Source organism: Mus caroli, chromosome 12 (assembly GCF_900094665.2).
Source record: "Mus caroli chromosome 12, CAROLI_EIJ_v1.1, whole genome shotgun sequence".
Classification (NCBI taxonomy): Eukaryota; Metazoa; Chordata; class Mammalia; order Rodentia; family Muridae; genus Mus; species Mus caroli.
The window spans coordinates 50,448,279-50,465,968 of NC_034581.1; the positions used below are offsets into that span (position 1 = coordinate 50,448,279).

The window sequence follows — 17,690 nt, forward strand, 5'->3', positions numbered from 1 at the left end:
TTTCGTGAGAAATGAAACATGTAACATAAGCGGTGCGTTTTAAAGCTTTAGAGCCCGCGCCTCCATCTCAGCAGTTCTGGTTTTACCAGCTGGGAACCGGTGTGGTGGGTTCTCAGGCCCAGACTGGGCCCTGCGCAGCCCGCGTGATCATCCGGCGCAGGTAGGGCGGTACCTACAGAGGCCACGCCCCCGGGCCCGCGGAAGCGGCGAAGGCCCCGCCCCGTCCCACCCCGCCCCGCCCTACCCAGCGCCTGCGATCCAGGCGCGCCTTCGCCGGGAGGGTAGATTGGGTTCTGCAGCCTGGGCGGCCTGAGCGACCCGGTAGGATCCTTCCTGCGGGCGGTGGGGAGCGTTCCTCGGACTAACCTCCGTGTCGTCGCTGCCGGGGTCGGCGCTGACGATGGAGCGTGAGTCGGGATGCGCGGCGGCGGGAGAGACCGAGGCAGCGGCCGCCACGGCGTTCGGAGACGCGACACGGCAGGTAGGTTGGCGGAGAGGGACAGCCGCTGGACATTTCGAGGTTACTTTCGGTGTCCTCATTTTGCTCGGGCAAGGAGTGGCTGCCGAGGCAAGGCGCCGCGGCCTCCCTGCCCGGGCTTTCCGGGGAGACACTCCAGCCACCGGTTGCCAGAGAGAAAACAGGCGTGTCCCGGAAAGGCAGTCTGTCCTTAAAGTAGCCGAAAGCCAGGGGAGACAACCCTGTCTCTTAGGTCCGGGTCCGCCTTGCGGTGGCGAGGAACCAGGGATTAGTGAATAGCTTATGCACTATAAGCTAGCTCAGTCTACTACTACTCAGCCCAGGGCCCAGACTCAGGGAACTCTGCAGGCTGCCCACTCTCAGGCTGAGTCCCCAAACATCAGTTAAGGTAGTCTGATCTGGACAACCCTTCGCTGAGACTTTTAGTCTTCAGTTCATCTAATCCTTCTATATTAACGTCTGGAGATGGGTCCACGGATGAGTTGACCTGCACAGCCCAGCACAGACATGTGCTAACGGCAAATGTGAATCACAAGGAAAGGACGATACCTTAGACAGTAAAATAATCCTGTGATACTAACTTTAATATATTTAATGCTTTATAAAAAAATACAGTTCAACATATTAAGTAATAAAAATTACTAGTGAAGTGCTTTACATTCTCTTTAATTTATAATTGGGTGTGTGATGTGTTAGAGAGAGGGGCGGGGAGAAAGAGAAGGAAAGAGGTCATAGGACAATTCAGGTGTTCAGCCTTTTGCACATTGAGCCATCTATACCCTTTATACGGTCCCAAATCCAGAATACAGTTGTGGCTGGCCACATTGTAAATCCAAATTAGCCACTAGTGACTGCTGGGGGTTGTCCCAGTCATCACTAGGTTAGAAAAAAATCACTTTAAAACTTACTTCAGGAGTACATATAACTTTGGCTATTAAAACCTCTGAGTTCCACCTCTCATAAGAAAGGTGCTTTCTCAGTAGCTTCATATTTTACAGTAAATAGTTGAGTGTTAGTCAGACGGTTCTCCAAAACTACAGGTTCCTGAATTATGAACTGACTGTGAGTATAAAACCTGCTCTACGCGAGTCTCTGTGGACTCTTATCCCTACCCTTTCTATCTGGGTAGAAGGAGTAAGGCGGCAAGAGGTCAGGCACTTAGGAGGCTTGAGGAGGCTGGCCAGCAGTGTGAGGCCCACCTGGGTGGGTTACAGTGTTGAAAATGAGGTGGTGGAGGGGAGGCTCTGCGTGCTGCCCAGCTGGCTTGCCCTGCCCCTTCAGGAGCGCAGTCCGTGATGCGCTTCATTTCTCTCCTGATTTGCTGCTGTGCTCACACTGCTTCAGCTTGAACTGACTGCAGAGGAAGCCCAATCAACACTCAGACCAGTTGCCTCTTATTTCAAGAGTGGCTCCTTGCTTTGGTTTAATATTTAGTTGTTATGCTAAACTTTTCATGGGGAGGCACAAGCAAACCTCCAACTACCCCAGATGGGTACCACAGACACACCAGGACGCAAGTTTACCATGTCCATCCTGGTGAGGCTTTTAGGGGCCTTCTTATACAATATGGATGAGTTCCTCACAGGAGCGTAGGTGACTCAAACATTGTGCCACTGTCTTGTCCCATCCCATCATGGGTGCTCAGCTCATGGAGCCTCTCATTTAATCAGCCTTTTACTTCTATATGTAGTCTTGAATCTCCCAAGATCCTTTGCAGTTAGGGGAAAGGAATAATGGCTGCCATTCCGGATAAGGGTCTCCCAGCGCTCCCTTCAGGAGTGTTAACAGGTCTGTCCCAGTCACCACAGACCTGGCCACCCATGGATTAAGCTCTAGCTTCCAGGGCTAAGATTCCAAGATGGCATCTCCTTACCATAAGAGGATAAAGAATGTGCTAGACCACAGAGTTTTCATGATCTTTCAAAAAACTGTCTTACTAATGTGTGTGTCCATGTATGTTTGGGTCCCTCAGGCGGGAAGAGGTGAATGCTTGGTGCTGGAGTTTCACCAGTGGTGAGCCATGTGACATGGGTGATGGGAACTGAACTCGGGTCCTTTGAAGTAGAACAAGTGCTCTTAACTTCTGAGTCATCCCTCCAGCCCCAGTTTTCATAGTCTTGATTAAAAATAAATATTTCAACAGTGACGGCAGTAGAGAAAAGGGCAAACCTCCCAGGAATACCCATGGCCTTTTCTCCTGAGTTCCCATTACACAGATGACAAAGGATTTCTGTGTACACACTGCGTCCTTGTTAATACAAAGTCACATCATAGAGAGAGACTCTTGGAGTTCACCAGTTTTATCTTACTCACATTCCTGAACTAAAACACCTCTGAGAACTGAAGGGGTTTGCCCGGTTTGAGGAAGAGGTCTGTGGAGATCTGGAAGGAGGAAGAAACTACTGACAATTTATATTCCTCCTCACACTGCTAAACAAACAGAGAAACCCCATCTGGGTGTGGGGACTTATATCTGTAGTCCTAGCATTGGAAATCTGAGGCAGGAGGGTTGCTGTGAGTTTAAGGCCAGCTCAGGCTACATTTTGAATTGCAGACTAGCTTTGGTTATACAATGAAACCCTGCCTCAGAAAGAAAAAAGAAAAATAGGAGGTGGGGGAGGAGAGGGGGAGAGGGAGGGGGGGAGGAGAGAGAGAGAGAGAGAGAGAGAGAGAGAGAGAGAGAGAGAGAGAGAGAGCGCCTACCTGAAGTACAGTGCAGGCAGGGAGGAGAAAGAGAAGAGTCCGCCATGCTGTTAACTAGGCCTTACCAGGCCACCTAGGAGCTGATGCGACACTGTATCCAGACTCTTTTCTGAATGGACTTTAACAGAGTCTCAGTCTCAGTACAGCAGAAGAGTTCAGGTTTCAGCTCTGTTCATTTACTTAGCACCTCTGTTTCTAGGCAGAGGTGCTACTGTGTCTGTGTATCAAGAGCTGCTATTGATCAAAGGGTGTGGTAGTGCCTACTCCACGCCCTAAAATCCAGGTTGAGGGAGATCACAGGATAATTCCAGGTGTTGAGTTTATTTTGAAAGAAGACCGGAGCACTGTGGGCATCTACAAGAAAGACAGTACCTATTAAAGACAGAGGACAGAGGAGATCCTGTCTCAAAAACAAAATAACAACAAAACCCCACAGCTCCTGAGACTCAAGCTTTCATTCTAGTTAACCATAAAGTATAATTCAATGTTAATGGACGTTACATTTCTCACTTTACTACTGTTAGAAAATTATGTTTTCAGAGATTTGGATTTTTTTGAAAATGAAATTTATAAAACTGACAGTAAGATACTTTTTAAAGGACATTTTCTGTGTGTGAATATTTTGTCTTTTTGTATGTATGGGCTGCCATGAGTGTGCTTGGTAACCCAGTGTTGGATCCCCGAAAGTAGTTATGGAAGTTGTCAGCCATGATGTGGGTCTTGCATAAGAACAACTCATTCTCCTACCCACTGAGCCACTGTTCCTCCCTCCTCCCAACCCCCAGCAAAATATTCTCCAGGTTTACTGTCTATAAAGAGGAAATGTCTGGAATATCCAGAAAATAGACTTTATTTATAAATGTTGAAAATTTTGTGCCAGGCTAATTTTTTGGTTGGTTTTGCCTGGTGATACCTCCCTTCCCCGCCCCATTCCCCAAGGTTCAGGTTGTAAGCACTCTCACGTCATGAACTGTGCGTCTCTCACAGGCCTGTTGCTTTCCAGTCTGATTCACAAGCCATAGGCCAGGAGCCAGATCCAGGTCCTCATCCACACCATGCTGCGTTTTATTAGAATCCATCCACGCCCATTATATGATGTCCATATAAGTGGTTCTTCACCCTCGCCTGTCTTGTAGAGTTCATTTATGAAACACTAGCTCAGTGGTTCTTACCCTTCCTAATGATGCGACCATAAAATTATTTTGTTGCTGTTTTATAACTAATTTTTCTACTGTTATGATCATAATGTAAATATCTGATACGCAGGATATCTGATATACAACCCTTCAAAGGGGTCACAACCCACAGGCTGAGAACTGCTGTTAGCTGGTGGGTAAAACCTAAGATATTACTACTTGGCTTTTACATAAGGTTTGCTTAAAATGATAGGCCTACAATTTGAGATTTACCATGTCAAAAACGATGGTTAATTTTTGTTAGTATGTGTATGAGTGTGTTGCCTGCATGTATGTCTGTGTTGCATGTATGCTTGCTGCCGGCAGAGGCCAGATGAGGGTGTCAGGTTCCCTGACTCTGGAGTTAGGATGGTTGTGAGCTACCCTGTATGTACTGGAACCAAGCCTAGATCCTCTTAAGAGCAGCAAGTGTTGAGCCATTTCTGTGCCCCACCTTCTTTTGTTTGATTTTTAAGATATGATCTTTTATAGCTCAGGCTTGCCTCAGATTTACTGTGTGGTGGAGGCTGGCCTTGAACTGCTGATCCTCCTGGCTCTCCCTAAATGCTGAGATTATAGGCTTGTACTACCATAGCTGTCATAAATCTTTTATATGAAATGTGATAATTAGAATAAATGCCACTAAAATTATTACATACCAAGTGCTAGTCAAAATTTGGTTTTATACTTATGTACTTTTGGTACTACAAAAAAAACCCTGTGAATCATGTTTTAGGCCTTCTGTTTTTTAAAATTTAAAAACTGGCAAAAGTCAGGATTAACAGGAATTTTATACTAGTCTTTATGATTTAGGACAAGATGACAACAAGTTCCATCCCTGGGACATGTTTGGTTTTTGTTTTTGTTTTGTTTTGATTTTTTAAAGCTTGTAATCCCAGCACTGGAGGCAGAGACAGGTGGGTCCCAGGCTTGCTAGCAAGCCAGTCTGCCCTACTTGGAGAGTTCAGGGCCAAGGAGAGAGTGTGTCTTAAAAAACAATGATGGATAACACTTTGATTGTCCTCAGACTGTCACATGATGGGTGCATACATATATCCCTCCCACCCCCTAACATACATCTCTTTGTTAAAAAACAAACAAACAAACAAACAAAACAATAACAAACAGTCTGTTGCCACATAGATACTAATGACCAAGTTATCTGAAAATTCAAGTATAGAACACTGATGGCTTTTTAGATTTTATTCGGCACAGTGTTTTAAAGCCTCCCCTATGCCCTGGGCTTGAGAGATGGCTCAGCAGTTAAGGACCCTTGCTACTTTCAGAGAGGACCTGGATTTGGTTCCTCACACCCATATGGTGGCTCACAACCATCCGTAACTCCCAGTCATGGGGATCCAGTGTGGGCCCAGGCACACTCGGGGTGCACATACAATATTATTCTGGTAAAACACTCATGCACATAAAAATAAATCTAAAAAATAGGTCTCTCTCACTTTAAATGCCTTTAGTTGGGCCACGCATCTTCACAGGAGCCCTTCATCCCTGTAGAGATTTATCAGTTTTGCGCACCTTCTTGGCCCTAAAAGGAGTTAGATTTAGGATTCCTGAGGTGTGTATAATTTTGTAAAATTGCCTAAGGATTTTCTCTTGCTCTTTAAAATAAAGCAATCAAACATCTGTTAGATATACCATGAAAGACAGACTCAAAACTCATTTTCTTAATTGTTCATTGCTCTAGATAAGTAATGAAAGAGGATTTGAGAACGTAGAACTGGGTGTCATCGGGAAGAAGAAGAAAGTCCCGAGGAGGGTCATCCACTTCGTCAGCGGAGAGACGATGGAGGAGTACAGCACTGACGAGGACGAGGTGGACGGCCTGGACAAGAAGGACGTGCTGCCCACTGTCGACCCGGTACGCTGGGCGCTCATGACTTGGCCTGCTTGGGTTTGTCCTTGAACACTGAATGGAAGGGACTGTTGGAAGTTTAAACCAACTACCATCCATTGTGATCTGGTAGAAAACATTATTTTTACACAGTATGGATGGACATCTTTCCAACGTTTCAGTGACCTGAACCAGTTCTGCATCTTTGTAGCCGAGCTCGTTATCGGTGTGAATTTATGTGAGGCTCTAGTAAGTCCAGTTTTTTAATCCGAGTCCCTTTCAGTTCACAGAGCGAGTGTTCTTAGAGGTAACACAGTCCACTGATCCCGAGTTTACAGTGGGCATCTGAGAGGTTCTGGTTTAGATGCTGGTCATGGGGCAGCAGCTTATATAAACTATATGGGGGTACAGTCAATGAACAAATAAGTGCCCATAATTAAGAAGGCTCTCATAAGGCTATAAATAAAACCTAGAAACAGATTAGAGAATTTAAAAATTATATTTAAAACATTAATTTCTATAAGGTTTAGCTGAGTAAATTTTTAGCTTTTTTTTTTTTTAAAGATTTATTTATTTATTATATGTAAGTACACTGTAGCTGTCTTCAGACACTCCAGAAGAGGGAGTTAGATCTCGTTACGGATGGTTGTGAGCCACCATGTGGTTGCTGGGATTTGAACTCTGGACCTTTGGAAGAGCAGTCGGGTGCTCTTACCCACGAGCCATCTCACCAGCCCAAATTTTTAGCTTTTAAGAAAAGAAATTCCATGCCGGGCTCAGTGACACTCAAGAGGCAGAAAGAGGTGGCTCTCCATGAGTTTGAGGACAGTTTGTTCTACAAACTGAGTTCCAGGACAGCCAGGGCTGTTACACAGAGAAACCGAGTCTCAGACCTGCTCCAGCCCCTAAAAAAAAAACAAACAAACAACAAAAAATTCCACATTCTATAGTACAGAAAATATTCAGAGTGGCCAGACATGTTGACTATTAGAGGTAATCCATAAAGCAGAAGGATTGTTTGGATCAATGTGTTTCTTTTAAAGCACTTTGATGGGATTAGTTAGAGCTGTCTTAAAAATGTTTGTATACAGGGCTAGAGAGATGGCTCAGCAGTTAAGAGCACTGTCTGCTCTTCTGAAGATCCTGGGCTCCATTCCCAGCACCCACATGGCAGCTCACAACTGCCTGTAACTCCAGCTCCAAGGGATCTGACACCTTTATACCAATGCCCATAAAGTAGTTAAATAAATCACTTAAAAGATGTCTCGGGCTGGAGAGATGGCTCAGTGGTTAAGAGCACTGACTGCTATTCTGAAGGTACTGAGTTCAAATCCCAGCAACCACATGGTGGCTCACACCCATCCAAAATGAGATCTGATGCCCTCTTCTGGGGTGTCTGAAGACAGTGTACTTACACATAATAAATAATTAAATTAAAAAAAAAAAAAAGATGTCTCCATGTTTTTAAACCATCTTCAGCTGATGTGACAAGAGGTGGAGGCAGGAGGATCAGGAGTTCAAGGCCAGCCTCAGCTATATAGCAAGTTTGAAGCAGTCTGAACTATATGAGACTCTGTCTCAAAGGGAAAAAAAGGGAAATCCCCTCACCCCTCAAAACACCAATTGTCTCGAAAGTTATTCAGAGTCTCCATAGAAACAAGGGTGGCACATCGTCAGAGAAAGCCTGAATCCTTACCACTCATGGATTCAGTTTCTTTTAAAAAAAAGTTTGCTTGAACTCCAGCTTACAAGCTGTACAAATTCACCTGTTTAGAGTATAGTTTAGTAGTAGTCAGCATGGCACTGCCATGGGCACAGTCAGTTTTAACACATTTATGCTAAGTCTTGAAAAGCGTTAGCTTCCTTTCTACCCTCCATGTCCTACCTCATTCCTGTCCCACCGTGTGTGTGTGTGTGTGTGTGTGTGTGTGTGTGTGTATGTGTGTATGTGTGTATGTGTGTGTGTGTGTGTGTGTGTGTGTACGTGTACAGATCTCCCTGGTATACACAGCCTGTGTGCTTTTTTTGTTTGTTTGTTTTGTTTGTTTTTTTTTAATTTTTAATATTTTTATTACATATTTTCCTCAGTTACATTTCCAATGCTATCCCAAAAGTCCCCCATAGCGCCCCCCACTTCCCTACCCACCCATTCCCATTCTTTTGGCCCTGGCATTCCCCTATATTGGGGCATATAAAGTTTGCAAGTCCAATGGGCCTCTCTTTCCAATGATGGCCGACTAGGCCATCTTTCGATACATATGCAGCTAGAGACAAGAGCTCCGGGGTTCTGGTTAGTACATCATGTTGTTCCGACAATAGGGTTGCAGATCCCTTTAGCTCCTTGGGTACTTTCTCTAGCTTCTGCATAGCCTGTGTGCTTTTTGACTGTCTTCTTTCATTTGATGTTTTCAAGGTTCATTCGTGTGTAGCATGTGTTAGATACTTTGTTCCTTTATTATTATATTACAGAATGCCCAGATAACACTTCATTGTGTGACGATACCACATTTCATTCATTCCTTCGTCAGTTAGTGGGAATGCTGTTGCTTATACTATTGAGTCATATGAATATTGCACTGTGAATACAGGCTTTTGTGTCACTGCATGGTTTTTGTCTTGGACATGTAGCTAGGGGTGGAGTGGCTGGGTCATTTGCTGTTTAAATATTTGAGAAACTTTGCCTGATTGTGGTTATACCATTTTTTGCTCTTTTTCATCTTTCCAACTTTTCTTTTCATGTGTGTGGGTGTTCTGCCTGCCTGTATGTCTGTGTACCATGTATGTGCAGTGCCTATGTCTCCTGAGTGCTAGGATTTGAGTTATGTGCCACCACACCCAGCTAGAGTTAATTCTTAGGTTTATTTTATTTTTTTAAAGTTTTATAGTATCAGCCTGGGCGTGGAAGGTACCAAGTTCAAGACTAGCCTAGGAACCATAGTGAGTTTCAGGCTAGGCTAACTTCATAATGAGGCCTTATGAGTATAGTTTATAAATTCAGGTCTTTGGTACTTGTTTTGTTTTGAGACAACCTGTAGCCAAGGCTTGTTCAGAATTCAAGGTGATCCTCCTGCTTTAGCGTCTTGAATGCTGAGATTACAGATGTGCTCATAGACAACAGTAGCCACATCTGTTTTGAGTTATATGATATGGGTAAGAGTCAGTTGTCATACTTTGCCATGCGATTTTCCAGACTTCACGGTGTAATTTGAAAAATCTCTTTGAGTAGTGTCTTAGTTCCTGCTCTGTTGCTGTGGAGAGAGCCCAGGACCAAGGCAACTCTTATAAAGGATAACATTTGAGGGCTTGCTTATAGTTTCAGAGGTTTAGTCCACTGTCATCATGGTGGGAAGCATGGTAGCACAGAGGCAGACATGATGCTGGAGAGTTGGCTGAGAGTTGGCTACATCCTTATCTGATGGCAGGAAGAGGGGAGGATGGGGACACGAGTCTATGGGGGCCATCCTTACTCAGGCTACCGTAAGTGGTCTTGGTGCCCTTGTTAACCCACTGACTATTGAATATGGTTTCATTCTGGGCTTAAGGCCTCCATTAGCTCCATGAATCTGTTCTGGTGCCAGTGCCCTCCCAGCCTCCTGTCTTCTGGAGCGCTGGAGCTCAGGTGCATTCCTGTGTTTGGCAAAGATTTTGATGCTGAAAACTGTGAGGACTGGGCTTGTTATTTTTCTCTCTCTCTCTTTTCAAGATTGGCTGTTCCAGGTCCTTTAACGTACTATGTAAATTTTAGAATTAGTTTGCCAACTTACAGAGAAGGCAGTGGAGATCTTACTGAATTGTAGGTCTGTTTAGGGCAGAGGTTCTCAACCTGTGGGTTGCAACTCCCAAGGGATCACACAGCAGCCATCCTGCATATCAGATATTTACCTTACAATAACAGTAGCAAAATTAGAGTGATGGGGTAGCAATGAAATAATGCTATGGCTGAGGGTCACCACGACATGAGGAACTGTGTTAAAGGCTGCAGCATTCGGAAGGGTGAGAACCGCTGGTTTAGGGAGTACGGCCATGAGACAGAGATACATTTTTGAAGGAACAGAAAAATGTGTGGTTTTACCTATAAACGCAAAGCCTGGAAGTGCCACAGTGTAGACCCAGATATGTGCTTCTGAGGTGGCGACATGGCTCTGGGGAGACTTGAGCCACCTGTGATTTTGGCTTAGCAACATCTGTGATCAAGTAACAGGCTGGCTAAGTTCCTCCTGTGCAGTTGTGTGGTGATGACAGGTGCTGTCTATCCCCTCAGCCAGGGCAGGCTTGGTAGCCCTTGCTTCAGTGTCAGCTGTTACCATCTCTAGAAACAACTTCAGACTGTCCAGTGAGAATATCTGTGTTTTCCTTTGTCTGTGTAAGGTGTGTGTGTATCTCACATGTATGCTGGTGCACGTGTGGAGGCAAAAGCTCAGGTGTTGCTCTCCAGAGCCGTCTGCCTTGTTTGACAAGGAATTTTGACAGGATTTTTCACTGGAATCTAGAGCTTGCCATGTAGGTAGGCTGCCTGGCCAGTAAGCCCCAAAGAGGTGCCTGTCTCTGTTCCCCTGAGCTGGAATTATAGGCGCACACTACACACCTGGGGTTTTTTGTTTGTTTGTTTGTTTGTTTGTTTTTGTTTTTTTGAGACAGGGTTTCTCTGTATAGCCCTGGCTGTCCTGGAACTCACTCTGTAGACCAGGCTGGCCTCAAACTCAGAAATCCACCTGCCTCCGCCTCTCGAGTGCGGGGATTAAAGGCATGCGCCACCACACCCGGCTCACACCTGGGGTTTTATGCCTAGGTTTTTTTTCTAAGTAGTTCCTTACTCACACCATCTTATAGCAATTTCACATTATGTTACGGAAATTGTGTCTAGTGTGGTGCTATGTGTCTTTAATCCCAACACTCAGGACTCAGAGGTAGGGGGATCTCTGTGAGTTCAAGGCCAACCTGGTCTACATAGTAAGTTCCAGAATATTCAGGACCTCATACAGAGACCCTATTTCAAAAACCAACCAAACAACAACCACAACCAGGAAAACATAGACTGGGGACTTTAGTGACTATTCCTTTTGAGTGTGTTGTCGCATGCGTCTAATCCTAGCACTCAGGAGGCAAAGGCAGGTAGATCTCTCTGAGTTTGAAGGCAGTGAGTTCCAGGACAGCCAAAACTTCAGAGTGAGACCTTGTCTTAAACAAACAAACAAACAAACATACAACATGACAGACAGCTCATCCCTCCAGTGTCGCTTCCTTTTACCATTGAGCACTGACTTGCTATCCCCCCCCCCCATTTACCTTCACTTCTGTACCAGAATTTCCTGCTGTGACATTTGTTAGCCTTCTCTGCCTAATAAAGGTCCTTTCTTTGTGCACTCTCCTGGATGTTCTTATAAAGAATGAAGACAAAAAGCAGAGAGGAGAAAGGCTGTAGGCATCCAGCCTGAGCTCCAGTGCCATTCCAGTGCTAAGTGTTTTTAGTCCTCCATGGGTAAAGGTGGTGGTGATCGTATGGAAACCGTGAAGTATCTCTGTGGAATTTGGAGATACTTAGGTTTTTGTTGGACTGGATTCTGCAGTGCTACCTATGGATGCTTTGTGTGCCTACTAATTATTTAGCTAGTTCACTCTGCTTTAAACATACTATCAGATGAATGTTGCTAATCTGACTTCTTGTTGCAGACAAAACTTACCTGGGGCCCCTACCTATGGTTTTACATGCTGCGGGCCGCCACATCAACCCTCTCAGGTACTGCCCTTTGAACTGAATGTCATATGACTGCTCTAATACGTTCTGCACACAGGAGCTTTATCAAATGACATGTTCCCACTGAAACAGCTAGCATTGGAAAGCTCTTACAAATTGGAAAGCGTGTACAAATGGTCTTCAGTTTAAGTTGTGTTAGAAGGAAACAAAGTTGGGCCAGTGAGTTTGCTCAAGCGCGTAAAGGTGCTTGCCATCAAACTGACAACCAGATTTGATTCCTGGAATCCCTCAGGGAAGAACTTACTCCTCACAAGTTGTCCTCTGACCTCCACAGAACACACTGTTAGTGTAATAATAAACAGTCCCTGGAAAATGGCACCCTTAATGTAGACAGGATTGTCATGTTTTAAAGCTGTCATCACCCCTTCTGTGTGACATTTGGTTTCCTATGGCTGAAAGCTCATTATGGCTCACTGCCTATTCTAAAGTCTTATTAGAAACCATTCATATTTTTCTTTGTATTACTGTTTCTTCCTTGCATGCCAGCATCTTACTATTCTACTCTGTGACGCAGTTATAGAGAAGCATGCTTTTTTCCATGTAACTTTCTTCATGTTGCTGAGGACGGAACCGGTCCTGTACACCCCAGGCAAACTCTCCCACTGCTATGTCCCAGCAATGTTTCACTTCTTAAATAGAAGTGGAACTGATATTTGAAGGAAATGAATTATCAATTAAATTTATGTAGTTAGGTTAACAAATGTATCGCTTCCAATGAACTAGTTGATGACTGCCACTTTTTTTTTTTTAATTAGAGCAAATCATGGCTAGTGTTTGAGTCAACATCTCCTGAGCCTGTATTGTGTGTGACACAGTTTAGTGTGACGGAAGAGCACAAGCTTTACACAGATCTGTACTGGAATGTTAGCTTTTTTTTATCCACTTTGGCAACATTATGTCACTGAGCCTGGCCTCTCATTGCTTGCCGCAGCCTTCTGTATCAGGTGCTGATCTTGGTGAGAGATAACATGACAAAAGAACGTGAGGGTTGTTCTGGTGCTGAACATAGGGCACAGTCCATTCTGGTGAAGAAGCCATGGGGCAAGTGAAACTCGAATACAGTGTGTTGTCCTAAGGACTAGACCTGAAGCTGATAATGCAGTAACTAATGAGAAGTGTTTTGTGCTGGCCATGGCGGCACATACGGAATCCCAGCACTGTTGAGGCTGGTGGATGATCACTGACGAAATACTCTGAGCTCCCTGCTACAGAGTGAGGAGGCACTGTTCTCAAAACACACAGAGAGAGGTGAACAAACAGTGTTCAGGACAGAAGTGAGAAGATAGGGTGACACTGGGTTTGAGGATAAAGCAGTTAAGTCTTGTATTCTTAGTATTACATAAAATGCTCAAGAAATGTTTATGGTGTTGTATATCTTTCAACTTTTGTATCTCTAGTGTGTGACTTTCTTGGAGAGAAGATTGCATCAGTTTTGGGCATCAGCACCCCAAAATACCAGTACGCCATTGATGAGTATTACCGGATGAAGAAGGAGGTGTGTCTCCTCTTTTCACTGTACTTACCGTTTGGAGGCTGGCTGAGCTTTGTGGCCATGTGGCTGTCCAGTGGCCCGAAAGCTGGCTCCTTCATTTGTTGCAGTACTAGACATCAAACACAGGACCTTACATGCCACAAAGGCTCTACCACCGAAGACAGCTTATTGAGTTTATCAAATTAACAAGCTTTGTGATCCTTCACAATTCAGGTTTCCTAAGGTAGATGTGTCTAGGCTAGGTGGTCTGCCAGTGCTAACAAGTGAAGCGCCTCATGTGTATTTGATCTTTATGTATCTTTTGGTACTGTAACTTTAAAAATGAAGAAACAACTCCCAGCCTGTATAAGTAGGGGAGGTAGTTACTAACCTCCATAAGCCTCGGCTCCTGTCATGAGAAGTCCGTCTCCCCTTTGATTAGCGTGTAAAATGCTCACAGCAGTACCTGGTGTGTACTGACAAGCACACAGTAAGCTAGAGTCTGCTTCTCTCCTTAAGTGAGTCAAGAGTAACAGCTCAGAGCTGGGCATGGTGGCGCACACCTTTAATCCCAGCACTCCGGAGGCAGAGGCAGGCGGATTTCTGAGTTCGAGGCCAGCCTGGTCTACAGAGTGAGTTCCAGGACAGCCAGGGCTATACAGAGAAACCCTGTCTCGAAAAACCCAAGATTAACAGCTCAGGTAAAGCTGAAGAGAGGCATGAACATAGGATGTGTGTTAGGTAAAGGGCAAGAAACTTTGTCCTTGGAGGGCTGTACCTAGAGGTAGGCCTAGAAAGGTCACCTTTATTTTGTTGTGTGGCTTTGTTTTTTAAAACAAAACAAAACAAAACAAAACCCAAAACAAAAGAACCAAGAAGACACTGCCCACCTTGATTAGAGCCTCCTGGTCTCATTGAAACCACTTCAATAGCTTCATAAGTCTCCTGCCTGGTCTCAGGGTGAGTCTCCGGAGAGGAAACTCATTCGGTGTTAACTGCGTATATCTCAGGGTCAAAATACAGATGCCACCTCAGCTGTGAGCTAGCGATTACCCTGTAGTGGCTGCTGTTGTGCTGCTCTCCTTATCACCACTCTCTTTACAGGTCTTAACTTCCCTACTAGACTGCAAAGTTCTTGCAGGAAGGACAGGGATTAACTATACACTGGTCAGTGCTAAGGGGAAACACCACGCAATACCATTTAATGAATGAACCAACAGTAACCCACTAGGGTGACACCTTGTAATTAAAGTAGTACAGTACATATTTTGATACTTTATTAGGCTAACTCAATTTAGGTCTCAGCTAAGCTAAGCAGTGCTGAGCCATCTACCTTTTAAAACAACTATTTTACTTTGAGAACAGGGCTTCGGAAGGGGTAGGTTTGGTTTGGTGGTAATAGTTCTGTCTCTTGCCCTGTGTGTGTGTGTGTGTGTGTGTGTGTGTGTGTGAGATGCTGGGGATCAAACCTGGGTTCTTACATGTATTTTAGACATGTACTTTACCACTGAGCTACATCCCTACCCAGAAGTATGTCTGGATTAGACATGTCACTATAGTTGGGGAAAAAAAAAAGATGCTATTGAGAGAAGGAATATTTGTCCCTTTTGGATATACTATTTTAACTACTGTATTTCCCATTTTTAGGAGGAGGAGGAGGAAGAAGAAAATAGGATGTCAGAAGAAGCAGAAAGACAATACCAACAAAACAAGCTGCAGGCCGATTCCATTGTACAGACAGACCAACCAGAAACAGTGTCGTCCAGCTTTGTGAATATTAATTTTGAAATGGAGGAAGACTGTGAAGCAATTAAGGAAAACAAACAGCGTCCAGTCTCTGTCCCACCATAGAACGAAATGACTGTATATAAAGTGTTACACCCCAAACTTCTCCAGTCAGGAGCTTTTTATGTTTTTAGTGGGACTTAAAACAACTGTTTATATTTTAAATTATTACAGGAAACCTTCCTTCCTTCTTATGCTGTATCTATTACAGTGAGGTCTGACGTTGGGGTGCTTTTGAGTTAGTGACCCCCCAATGCTGAGGGGCAAACCCAGGGCTCCTTTCACAGACACTCACCAGCCACGCCCTCGATCCTAAGCCCAGGGCTGTGATTTTAAGACCATCTTTTATAAAACACAAAGGACATTTAGCCAAGCACGGTACTACATGCCTTTAATCTTAGCACCAGGTGAGTTTACAGCCACCCTGGTCAACATAGTGAGCTCCAGCCTAGCCACATGGTGACACCTGGCCTTAAAAACAGAAACTGAAGGCATTCTACATTAAGAGAGTGAAGTAATTCATTAAGATTTTTGGTTTGGGGGCATTCGGAGTTGTTTTTGTTTTCTAAAGTATTGACTAATCATTAATAATCCTACAGCCTCAGTATAAAGTACCCCTAGAGTTTACACAAGGAGGGTTCAGAATGTATAATAAAAGGAGCAAGATGGAAGCATGTGGATTTTCTTTTGTTGAGAATATTCTATGGGAAATATTAGGTTTCCATTTTCACTGTAAGCCATCCTTTTTTTTCAGTAGTTGCTGAACTGACTTGCTCTGATCACAATCTGACACTAGTCACTGAATGGCTCTGTAGTTGAAGTCACGTGTTGCTACCTAGGGGTTACCCACGTGGCATCTTGGTCATGTCACAGTTATTCGGCCCTTTATGTAACACAGGCAGAGGAACTAACGGGATGATGAGTTGTGAACAGTTTACTTTGGTCACCATTTTGAAGTAGCAGTAGTAAGTGGGACGCTGATGTGAACCAGGTTTGGCCATCTCTCTGCTTACTAGGTTACTCCTTTACAAAGTTAGAGAATATGGAGCTACTTTTAAGAAATATTCCTGAATATGTGTTCAGAACCCTGTATAACTTTGATTTAAACCCAAATGGAGATAAAGAAAAATGTGGGCAGTGTTTAGAAGTCCTCCTCATTTAAATCCTTCGCATAGCTCTAAAGGGTTAGAAAGGAATGGTTAGAGACCAGCCTTCTAAGTACCACTGCCTTTCCACCTTAAATGTGTGTGCAATGAAAGCACGGGTAGGTGAACATTGTAGAGACCTGCCAGTGGACGTCAACTCAAAGGTGGATGTTTAACTGAATAAAAGTTTCAGTTGGACTGACATCAGTCATCCCGAGTTAGGAGCTGACAGCACCTTCATGGGTGTAGACATGTGACTTAGCCCTTAGGGATTTACCTTTCCATCAGTGTCACTGTCAGTTACCCTTTACTAAAACTCTGTCTCAGCTGGTAGTTGCTAAAACATGCTGGCCTGACCTCTTGCTCTTGACTTGTTTTTAACTTGAGACAGTGCTACCACAGACAGTTGGTTATGAGGTAAAGGTGGGTGATCCACAGGTGACTAGTGTCTCAGAGTGTATGCTCAGACCTGTGATCACAGCAAGAGGGTGGCACCATGCAGGCCTGAGCTTCCTGTGTTGACCTTTTTGCTGCTTGTTTGGCACTGGCTGGTGGGTACTGTTTACAGTTATTCACTGTGCCTTACATTTTTATACTTTCGTTTATATGAGCTATAAAATTTATCGTAAGTGGGTTAAGTCGTTTTATTTTAAGCCTCCCTCACCTCTTCCTATTTTCTAATTCTTAGAAGAATTATTTTTCCCTCTGGATCACAGTTCATGACATCCTACTTTCTTCTGATCTCTCTTTTTATAAACACTGACCACAGCCACGTGTGGCAGTGCACATCTGTGCTCCCAGCACTAGGGAGGCTGAGGCGGGAGAAACATGAGCTGGAGGCTGGCCTAGACTACATAGCAAGACCCTTAACAACAAACAAACAAATAACACCAAAAACCATAAACACATGAGTAAGTATACTGAATTAGTAAATTCTCTAGCAAAACCTTTAACAAAAGTTAGTTATGTAAATGCTTAATAAACCTAGACAAAATCTCATTCAATCTGATGAGTTTAATAAAACAAAATATTTTTTTTGAATACTTTCTTTGAAAACACTATATTAAACAAAAACAAAAAAACCTTGGGAGGGCAAAAGGACTCTGGGTACAAGCGCTTGCTGGGAAGCTGAGAACCTGAATCTGATCTCCAGAACCCACGTGGGGAAAGGCAAGAATGTCTACTGACCTCCATGTGTGCTCTGGTGTGCACACACAAGAAATACATAAACAGAGGCAGGCGGATTTCTGAGTTCGAGGCCAGCCTGGTCTACAAAGTGAGTTCCAGGACAGCCAGGGCTATACAGAGAAACCCTGTCTCGAAAAAACC

At 44.2% G+C, this 17,690-nt stretch overlaps 1 protein-coding gene across 1 annotated transcript; it reads left to right on the top strand.

The window, feature by feature from the left end:
• The first annotated feature begins 228 nt into the window (after positions 1-228).
• Positions 229-15,887, top strand: Fam177a1 (family with sequence similarity 177 member A1). The gene is made up of 5 exons (XM_021179707.1): positions 229-481; positions 6,059-6,232; positions 11,876-11,942; positions 13,358-13,455; positions 15,079-15,887. The coding sequence occupies exons 1-5, from the start codon at positions 401-403 to the stop codon at positions 15,280-15,282; spliced, it is 624 nt and encodes a 207-aa protein (XP_021035366.1). The 5' UTR covers positions 229-400; the 3' UTR covers positions 15,283-15,887.
• Positions 15,888-17,690: the final 1,803 nt, after the last annotated feature.